Consider the following 11,076-nt stretch of genomic DNA (forward strand, 5'->3'; position numbering starts at 1 on the left):
TATATTAGTGCAGAGCGGTTAGGCGTTTACACGTGCTCCTACTGACTTCATTGCCACAAGCTACACTTCTTCATGACAGGACTCCGCCAAACTGTGCTGCCACGTTCACATCTCCTTGTAGATCTAGGCACAAAGCCAGAGGAGCACGCTGCAGCCGGAGCACACGGCCAGCCAGACGCGAGGACTAGAGAGCGGCCGGCTGCTGCACTCAGGTGACTCACCAGAACAATGCTACATCATATACCCTGTACTGGGGACAAGGAATGTGGAAGATCGGCATGTCATATGTGTAGGAGGTAATCCTCGCACAAGGCCATCAGCCAAGTCACATCATCATCCCCATCATATATTCAGATTTCAAACACAAAATATAGTAGTCATATTAAATAAAGAGGTATGGTACACCCGGATAATACTGAAGTGGTGATGACTTGTGCTACGTACACCGCAGGAAACTTACTATTCAGACAAAATCATCGCAAGATGGAAAAACAGGTCATAAATCTAATCAGTGTCACACTCGGGCATAGCGGATAGGACTGTGGAGAAGATTCACCTCCCAATCTTTGTTTTACTCACTTATATAGCGCCATTAATTCCTCAGAGGTATATAGACATCATCACTGTCCCCATTAGAGCTCACAGTATAAATTCCCTATCAGTATGTCTTTGGCGTGAGGGAGGAAACCCAGCAAACACGGGGAGAACATACAAACTCCTTCCAGATGTTGTCTTTGGTGGGATTTGAACCCAGGACCCCAGCGCTGCAAGACTGCGGTGCTAACCACTGAGCCACCGTGTTACTGTCTGCAAAATGTATACAAGGCAACCAGTTAAAAAAAAAAAAAAAAAAGGAGGGGGGGGGGGAACTTCCAATTAGGCCTTTATCCATAACACAAATGTGGAAATGGGCCCATGAATGTGACAATAAAGGGTTGTTACCACCTTGGGACGTGGCATAGGTAATAACTGGCTAATTAGTGGGGGTCTGACAGATGAGAGCCCACCAATCCAGAGTATGGGGCTTTGCAGGCCATTGTACACGAAGCAGTGACCAGCCACGTGCATGACTGCTCCAACTATCCTCTAAAGCAGTGTTCCCCAACTCTAGGCCTCAAGAGCCACCAACACATCGTGTTTCCAGGATTTCCTTTATATTGTCCAGATTCTATCACCCGTGCACGTGCAGTACTAAGGAGATCCTGAAAACACAATCTGCTGGTGGCTCGAGGACTGGAGTTGGGGAAACCTTCTCTATAGGACTGCCAGAGAAAGCCGAGCGACGTACAATGCCACCTCCAGCAGTCCCCTAGGGAATGAATGAAGTGGTGTGCGCATGTTTGGCTTAGCCCCTTTATCGGGATTAGTGTCAGTCCCCCAACAATCAATTAGCACCTCTACTATAAGTAAAATATATCTTTGTACTGTGTTAGCCAGTAGAGATAAAAAAAATTGTTTAAAAGAACAGAGAGTCCTCAGTGGTTGATACCTTTTAATGGCTAACTGAAAAGATGGTAATAATTGCAAGCTTTCGAGACTACTCAGGTCTCTTCATCAGGCATGGTATAACACAAAATCTGAAGAGTCACGTATTTATACACAGTGTATAAATACGTGACTCTTCAGATTTTGTGTTATACCATGCCTGATGAAGAGACCTGAGTAGTCTCGAAAGCTTGCAATTATTACCATCTTTTCAGTTAGCCATTAAAAGGTATCAACCACTGAGGACTCTCTGTTCTTTTAAACAATTTTTTTTATCTCTACTGGCTAACACGGTACAAAGATATATTTTACTTGTATCAAAATGGAGGATACCAGAATGTACCGCATCTTTATGGAACTAAAGACACTTCTGAAGAAACGCGCACAACTGGACAGCGACATATTTTTACTATTCTAAGTCCTGTTGTGTATAAATACGTGACTCTTCAGATTTTGTGTTATACCATGCCTGATGAAGAGACCTGAGTAGTCTCGAAAGCTTGCAATTATTACCATCTTTTCAGTTAGCCATTAAAAGGTATCAACCACTGAGGACTCTCTGTTCTTTTAAACAATTTTTTTCACCTCTACTATAGATAGGGACCATCTAAACCCATGTGCGCACGCTGCGGATTTACCCGCAGAAATGCCGTGGATTTCACTAAAGGAATGCTGCAGAAAATGTTTCTAACATTTCTCCAGCAAAACCTATGGGGATTAAAAAATGCTGTGCGCACACTGCGTTTTGTTATCCCTGCGGGTTTTGCCGTGGAATTTCCGCTGCAGAATTATTGTGCATGTCACTTAATTTTCGCAGGCACCTGCGGTTTTTGCTATAGATAATGGTAAAAAGCCACAGGGACCAACCTGCGGAAAAAACGTGGCAAATCTGCACCAAACCGCAGCAAATCCACATGTGGATTTGTGTGTGTTTTTTTACCGCAGGTGCGGGAATCTTTCAGAGGGCCCAGAATTTTCTTTAGAAAATTCCATTTTCTAGTGCGCACAGGGCCTTAAAATGGGACAACCTTTCATTCGCATGCCACATACAAACCTGCAAAAGCTTAACCTCACTTGGCCGAGAGCCATTTCTGCAGACTCCACCATACACGTGTTCCTGTAGGTACTGGTGTCAGCTTGGTTCTCATGAAAACAATGGGTCAGTAATGTACTTCTGCTTCCATCCTAAGGTCATCCTGTTATATCAGCCAAACCCACTGATGATAGAAGGTGTATAATCAACCTAATGCACATTACCCACCAATGTGCACATAATGTACGGTGAGTCACAGTCCCAGAAATTGAGGAACCAGCAGGTTCCTTCTCAGTGACTGGTAAATGTTCTCCACATCTGGAAGCAGAACTTTCTGTTGTAGAAAAACTGAACATTTTTCTTTTATTAGTCTGATGATTGAAAGCAAATGTGACTATTATTATATGTAACATATGGAAGTGATCATGCACGAGAGATCTACAACCTGCTCCTGTAAAAACTACAACCCCCAGCATGTATCTCCAGGCTGCGGTTCTACAGCAATAGCTGGAAAGTCATTGGTTGTATACATTATATAGTTCCTGAGAAAGCTGAGGCGCAGCCAAATGAGACATGACGCGGGCCGGGAATCATCCCAAAACTAACACTACTGTGATATCCGTGCATCTTCACACTGGGCAGATGTCACGCGGAAACTAGAGGAGCAATCGGATGTGTTCTGGAACCCGGTGTCCCTGCATCCCGACCCTTACTAGATACCAGGAATCAAGACATGTATCGCACTTTGGGGTGCTGCAGGCGGGACGAGTTACGTGGCCAGCGGGGCGCACAGCTGCAGGCGAGACGAGTTACGTGGCCAGCGGGGCGCACAGCTGCAGGCGAGACGAGTTACGTGGCCAGCGGGGCGCACAGCTGCAGGCGAGACGAGTTACGTGGCCAGCGGGGCGCACAGCTGCAGGCGAAACGAGTTACGTGGCCAGCGGGGCGCACAGCTGCAGGCGAAACGAGTTACGTGGCCAGCGGGGCGCACAGCTGCAGGCGAGACGAGTTACGTGACCAGCGGGGCGCACAGCCGCAGGCGGGACGAGTTACGTGGACAGCGGGGCGCACAGCCGCACGTGCGTCGAGTTACGTGGCCAGCGGGGCGCACAGCTGCAGGTGGCACTGATCAAGATGATGGACCCCAATCCTGGAGATCACATCTCGGTGACAACGGTATAGTCCATGCATCTGTCACCAGATTTCACAACACAAAACCGCACATTATTAACTAGAATTATAAGACCTGATGTGTTTGGTGTACTTACTACTGTTAAAATCCACATCAAAAAGGCCGAATACCCTCGATATTAAAATAAACATTTCAATATCAGACAGAAAAACCTTTAAAAGGATTATGGTTACGCTGACATGGATTCTCAACAGAAGTACACCGGCCTCATCAAGCCGAGAATTTATTTAATATTTTATGTAGCTTGGCGTTAGATCTACGGTATACATCTGACTTATAACACAATATGTCTGAGGGTACGGCGCCGGAAGGAAAAGTCTGTGGCGACATATACCCGGGCACCGACTATAAAACAGCAGCAAAGTAAGAAAGAACGGAGGAAAAAAGGGAAAACCCAGGAGAGAAGAGTCCGAGGCGACATAATCCAGGTCAGGGATTATAATACTGCAGCAAAGAAAGAACCAAGGAAAAGAGGAAAAAAGGAAACAAAAAAAAAGCATAAAAAGGAGGAGTGTGTCCAGAGCGCCGTGTGTGAGCAGCGGAGAGTGTGTCCAGAGCTCGTGTGTGAGCAGCGGAGAGTGTGTCCAGAGCTCGTGTGTGAGCAGCGGCGGTGTCAGCGGAGCCGAGCAGGGGGAGCAGTTACACGTCAGCACCGTGTGTGTGACACGTGTGACTCCACAACACAGGGGCGCCGCGGGGACTGCTGGGACTTGTAGTCCCCCTCGGCCCCTCTGTAGTGTCTGCGCCTCTCAGGCCCCACTCACCTCGAACATTAGCCCCAGTAAGAAGAGCATCGCCAGGCAGGAGACGATGTCCGCGTGGTTCTGGATGATGAACTCATGGCTCAGCACCGGAGGCGTCTTGCTGGTCTTCTTGCGGATGCCCATGATGACGGATGGCGCTCTTCTGTCGCACACACCAGGGACAACTGGGGCAGCACCGGGCGCGCCGCCTCCTCCTCTCCCTCTGAGATGACGCTATACACTACTGCTGCTGACACCACGTCAGCGCTGCGAGGAGGAGCAACGTCGTTTAGGAATCACGTGACGGGCAACAGTTGCTTTCCTTGCGCCCGCCATCTTACTAATGGGCAAATTTCCCATGGAGAAAGTAGTTCAAAGTTACTCAAAGCCAATATGTTTCTTTTTTTAACGCAGAAGAAACAAGATGCTATCTAATTTTCGCTGTTAATTGTCTTTATGGCACTTGTACGTACTGCCCTAAGCTGCGTGCCCACAGTAAAGCTGGCGGAAGAGCACATTACGTCGTTTTCTGTAATGGGACGTTTCACTTTTGTGATATACGTGTTGTGCGTGCAGTGACGTAGCGGGGAGGGGCTTGCTCTTGGCCAGTAAGGATGTGGTGTTCTGTGGTTGGCTGCTGGGAGTAACACGTCGGGCAGTGGAGTCTCCCTACCCGTACAGTTATGAGAAGCCAGGCCACTGTCACGGTGTGGAGCACTACAGGCACCAGCACGGCGGCCACCACCAGCCAGCCATAGCACTGGTGCAGCCCAGCATAGGGAACAAAAACTATATAGGGACAGGAGGTAACAGCGGACGGCGGGAACTGTTCACAAATATGCGGCCGCCTGGGAGAGCAGTGCAAAGCCTGTGGAATGTCATTGAATTCGAGCAAAATATAATTGTCCGTCTGTGCGCAAATACTGCTCTACAGGACCTAATACCGCCATACAGTGCCCATGTAATATCACCATACAGTGCCTAATACCACTATGCAGTGCCAATGTAATGCCACCATACAGTGCCTAATACCGCTATGCAGTGCCAATGTAATGCCACCATACAGTGCCTAATACCGCCATACAGTGCCAATGTAATGCCACCATACAGTGCCTAATACCGCTATGCAGTGCCAATGTAATGCCACCATACAGTGCCTAATACCGCTATGCAGTGCCAATGTAATGCCACCATACAGTGCCTAATACCGCTATGCAGTGCCAATGTAATGCCACCATACAGTGCCTAATACCGCCATACAGTGCCAATGTAATGCCACCATACAGTGCCTAATACCGCTATGCAGTGCCAATGTAATGCCACCATACAGTGCCTAATACCGCTATGCAGTGCCAATGTAATGCCACCATACAGTGCCTAATACCGCTATGCAGTGCCAATGTAATGCCACCATACAGTGCCTAATACCGCCATACAGTGCCAATGTAATATCACCATACAGTGCCTAATATCGCCATGCAGTGCCAATGTAATATCACCCTACACTACCTAATACTGCTATACAGTGTCAACGTAATCCCACCATACAGTGCCTAGTACTGCCATACAGTGCCAACGTTAAGTAATATCACAATACAGTGCCTAATACTGCCATACAGTGCCAATGTAATATCACCATACAGTGCCAATGTAATGCCACCATACAGTGCCTAATACCACCATACAGTGCCAATGTAATATCATCGTACAGTGCCTAATACAGTGCCAATGTAATACCACCATACAGTGCCTAATAATGCCATACAGTGCCAACTTAATACCACCATATATTGCTTAACACAGCTATACAGTGCCAATGTAATCCCACCATGCAATGTCTAATACTGACATACCGTGCCTAATAATGCCATAGAGTGACAATGTAATACCACCATACAATGTAATATCACCATACAGTGTCTAATACTGTCATACAGTGCCAACGTAATATCGCCATACAGTACCTAATACTGCCATACAAGACCAACGTAATACCACCATACAGTGCTAATACTGCTATACAGTGTCTAAAACCACCATACAGTGCTTAATACCACTATAGAGTGCCTATGTAATACCACCATACAGTGGCTAATGCAGCCATAAAGTGCCTAATACCACCATAGAACACGTGCGCACATTGCGTTTTTTTCTTTGCGTTTCCGCAGCGTTTTAAGCTGCAGCGTCACATTGTCAAAATGCATGCATTCTGCTTCCCCAGCAAAGTCTATGAGAATCATGCAAAATCCGTGCGCACGAGGCTTTTTTGAATGCAGCGTTTTAAAAGTAAAAAAATTGACAAAATCTCTTCGAGTAAAAATGCAGCATGTCACTTCTTTTGAGCGTTTTGGCAGCGTTTTACACCCATTCAAATCAATGAGTTGTTGAAAAAGGCTACAAAAATGCTAAGCAGTGCGTTTGCACTGCATTTTTGTTGCGATCCGCATGTTTATATGACATAACAAATGCAGGTCTTTTGGTCTCTGTCAATGTCGGTCCCTCCCTCTCACCCCCTCTCTCATACTCACCGATCACTGGCGCGGCGCTGCACGGTGTTCACACTGCGGCGGCTTCTCCTCTTTTGAAAATGCCGGCCACTCATTATTCCATCTCGTATTCCCTGCTTCCCCCGCCCACCGGCGCCTATAATTCGTTGCAGTCAGACACGCACCCACGCTGAGTGACAGCTGTCTCACTGCAACCAATCACAGCCACCGGTGGGCGTGTCAATATCGTGCAGTAAAATAAATAATTAAAAAAAACAACGTATGGTCCCCCCCCCAAATGATACCCAGCCAAGATAAAGCCACACAGCTGAAGGCTGGTATTCTCAGGATGGGGAATGCCACGTTATGGGGAGCCCCCCATCCTAAAAATATCAGCCAGCAGCTGCCCGGAATAGCCGCATCCATTAGATGCGACAGTTCCGGGACTCTACCCGGCTCTTCCCGTTGCCCTGGTGTGGTGGCAATCGAGTTATAAGGAGTTAATGGCAGCCCATAGCTGCCACTAAGTCCTAGCTTAGTGATGGCAGGTGTCACCCCACCCATCACTAAACTGTAGAGAAAGTAAATAAACACAAATACCGAAAAATCCTTTATTTGAAATAAAAGACAAAAAAAACACCCTCTCTCACCACTTTATTAACCTCTCAAAAACACCTCCAGGTCTGACGTAATCCACACAAGGTCCCACAACGCTTTCAGCTCTGCTACATTGGAAGCTGACAGCGAGTGGCCATAGAGAAGGACCGCTAGCTGTGAGCTCCACTCAGCAACTGAAATGAGTCACGCGATCCGCTGTGCTGTCACTGAGGCTACCCACGGCCACCGCTCTCAGGTGGAGGACTGCAGCTGTGGGCGCGGGTCACCTGATTGACGGCACCGCTGATTGCGCAGCTCACTGCAGTCACTCAAGGGATTTGCGGTCACAGGTGAGTCCCTCACGTGTGACCACAAATCAGGCTGTGACACAGAGAGAGAGCTGCGCGATGTCAGTGAAATCGGGTGAAGCTCTGACGTCACTGCTGCGGACTCCTGTGTCCTGGCACTGACCTCGGAGGTTCATCTGAGTTCATGACAGCACACAGAGACAGAGCTGCGGGATGACAATGAAGTCGGGTGAAGTTCATCCGAGTTCATTCTCATCGCCCGGCTCTGTCTGTGTCTACTGTCAGCGGGCATGTAGCAGAGCTGAATTGCTGGGGGACCGCACTGACAAAAATGCATCCAAAACGCATGTAAAATGCATCCAAAATACATGCGTTTTCAATGCATTCTTTTTGTCAAAACGCCGTGTGAAGCCTGCCAGAGGGTGCATTTATTTCTGCCATAGGACGCAACGTGCGCATGAGCCCATACATTGTTAGTGCCTAATAAAGCTATACAGTGCGTAGTACTGCCATAGTGGTAATACCACTATGCCGTACCTAATAATGTGACAATGTAGAATCAGCTTACAGTGGCTAATACTGCCATTTTAATATAGCTGTACAGTGGCTAACATTACCATACAGTGCAAGTGTAATGTCACCATGCAGTGGCTGATAACATCATTAATGCTCTAAATGGATATAATAGGGCCAGCTGCATACTAAAATGTACTAGCTTTGAAAATGCGATTCTATTTATTACTCAAAACACAATACATCAGTTATTGATTAAAATATAGTGGAACCTTGGATTACGAGCATAATTCGTTCCGGGACTGTACTCTTAAACCAAGTTACTCTTATATCAAAGCGAATTTTGCCATAGGAAACAATTGAAACACAGACAATTCGTTCCACAAGCCAAAAATATTTGCTGTTTTTTTACAAACTTACAATAAAATTGTTGGTGTGTGAGGGGTACAGTAAAAGCAATGTGCTGTACTGGTTAGCAGAAAGAGGGTACACTACTGTATCCACAAATGCTAATTGATAGACATGCTATATAGTATATACTGTACAATGGTATACTGTATACAATATAAAGTACATATGTACAGAACGTTACCTCCAGTGCGGGTCAGAGCGTGGTGAAAGGACAGAAAAGACGTGAGTATTTGCTCTTCTTGCAAAGCATTGCTCTTAAACCAAGTTACAAATGTGTAAAAAGCTTTGCTTGTCTTGTAAAACGCTCTCAAACCAAGTTACTCTTAAACCAAGGTTCCACTGTACATTAAAAACGGCATCAAAACTTAAAGGGAACCTATCACTCTATTTATGCTGCACCAAGCATGCATACACATGGGAGAGACCTGTCTAGAGCAGTGCTGAATAGCCTGGCCTCTGTCTGTGGCCCGTCCTTTTCTGAATTTTTGGAGCTTCTCAGGGTAAAATATATCTGGCTGTAATCATGCAGCCAGACTCTGATTCTTGTAAATCAGTCTCTATGCATTCTGATGAAAGTCACTTGCTATGATACTGATGTGATGAAAATGGATCCATAAAATCCACTCCAGCTCTGCTTAAATATTCATACATTTTTTACTTGCATATTTTTTTGTAAAAACAAAGATGAAGTGCAAGCAAACGATTTTTTATCATTGGTATCACAGGCAAAGTCCAATCATTCATTGATACTTGCTGATGGTTAAATCACGAACCATAAAGAAAATAAGACGAGTTAAACGAACTGCAAATAAACCAGAATAGAGCAATCCTAAATGCTCTAAAATGTAAAGGTCGTTAAATTAAGTGTCATATAACAAAGACATGAGAAGAGAAGTTATACGGTATAAACTGCAACAGTGTGTATAGTGTTCAATCAGATATTATGTAGAAAGAACTATTTTTGCCAAATGAACTTCCTAACAATAAATTGTTGTTATAATTTAATCCCTTTTGATGTTTGGTGGCAAACTGAGGTGTAGCGCCCCACGGGGCAGGCGGCTAACCTACTTGTCGCCGGGCCGTCGACTGTCGTTGTCACGGGCGGCCTAGCCCGGCTCCGTTGCCCCGAGGCATACAGAAGATGGCTGGGAAAGGATGATGGGGATTTTAGTGAGGTGAATGTCATTACGCCACCTGTGGTATACAGCCAGGGAATGGGCCATCCCTGCTGTCGCTGTCTCTGGGGCAGATGGTAATAGCAGTCAGGGATGATATCGCTCCCTACAGGTGGAGCGGGCCCCGTGGAGGATGATGAGGGGAGTAGTGATAGCGGGCGCCAAAGTGCGGAGCAGCGGTGCCAGTAATGAAGAGTCAGAATCTATAGTTGCGGTTCCAGGTTGTTTACTCATTTTTACACGATGCTACTCACCCAGGTAATACCGGTCACTTCCTATGATGAGCTCTGTCAAACCAGAATCGCTTTAGAGATCAGCCCGGTTTGGTTTTCGGTGGGTTTCTCCTTGTAACGCCTGTCTGTGGATCCCCTGGCGTGAAGCTACGAGGAGACCTTGGGTTTCACGAGATGTACTCTTGTCCCTATCTGCAGGTGCCGCGGTTCCAATGTGTGGCTCGGCTTGAAGTGAGACCCCGGCTCCTATATGGCACAGTGCTGTTGGGCACTGTGTGGTCAGGGAAGCTTGAAACTTTCCCCGTCCAGGCAGATTCTGGAAAACCAACGTGAAGTATGATCTTCCCTAGGGTCCTGCCGTCCTGTGTGGCGTCGGTTCCAAGGGGAGCAGAGATCTCTCTCCCCATGGCAACCGTTGTGAACTTTTCTCCTTCCCAACGGAGCACCTGTAGATGCAACTGCTCCGCTGCTCTCCTGCTGGAGAACTCCTAGACTGCCAGCCTGATGGTGGCTGGCTTAATAGTTTTGTTAGCTGTTGTGTGACTCCAAATTCCCCCTGCTGGCTGCACCTCCCCCCTCCTAGGTCCTAAGCTAGTGGGACTGGGTCCCTGTTGAGGGCATCCTATAAATACCTCTCTGTCGGCAACCCCTTTATTACCCGACCCTAGCCCAGTCCCCAGTGGGAACAGGGCAACCAAGTGTGTATTTGAGTGTGTAATGTGGTGAAACCCGGACTGACCTCCTCAGGAACTGGGTTTAGCATTATACCCAAATTTGGGTGCAATACTCTGTGGCGACTGAAGCCTCAGGGGCACCACAGAGGTATCAAAAAGGTTTCTCTAATGTGAACCTGTTTTTCCAGTTGCCATCTTTTACAGCCTTAGGCCATGTACACACATT

The 11,076-nt window shown here is 46.9% G+C and overlaps 1 protein-coding gene across 1 annotated transcript in view; it reads right to left on the minus strand.

Moving 5' to 3' along the window:
- Positions 1-4,710, minus strand: part of TRAM1 (translocation associated membrane protein 1) — a 56,090-nt gene extending 51,380 nt beyond the window's left edge. The window contains exon 1 of the mRNA XM_075316316.1: positions 4,475-4,710. Within this exon, the coding sequence (XP_075172431.1) occupies positions 4,475-4,597 (123 nt within the window). The 5' untranslated portion in view covers positions 4,598-4,710. The remainder of the gene's footprint in view (positions 1-4,474) is intronic.
- Positions 4,711-11,076: the final 6,366 nt, after the last annotated feature.

Source organism: Anomaloglossus baeobatrachus, chromosome 6 (genome assembly GCF_048569485.1).
Source record: "Anomaloglossus baeobatrachus isolate aAnoBae1 chromosome 6, aAnoBae1.hap1, whole genome shotgun sequence".
Lineage (NCBI taxonomy): Eukaryota > Metazoa > Chordata > Amphibia > Anura > Aromobatidae > Anomaloglossus > Anomaloglossus baeobatrachus.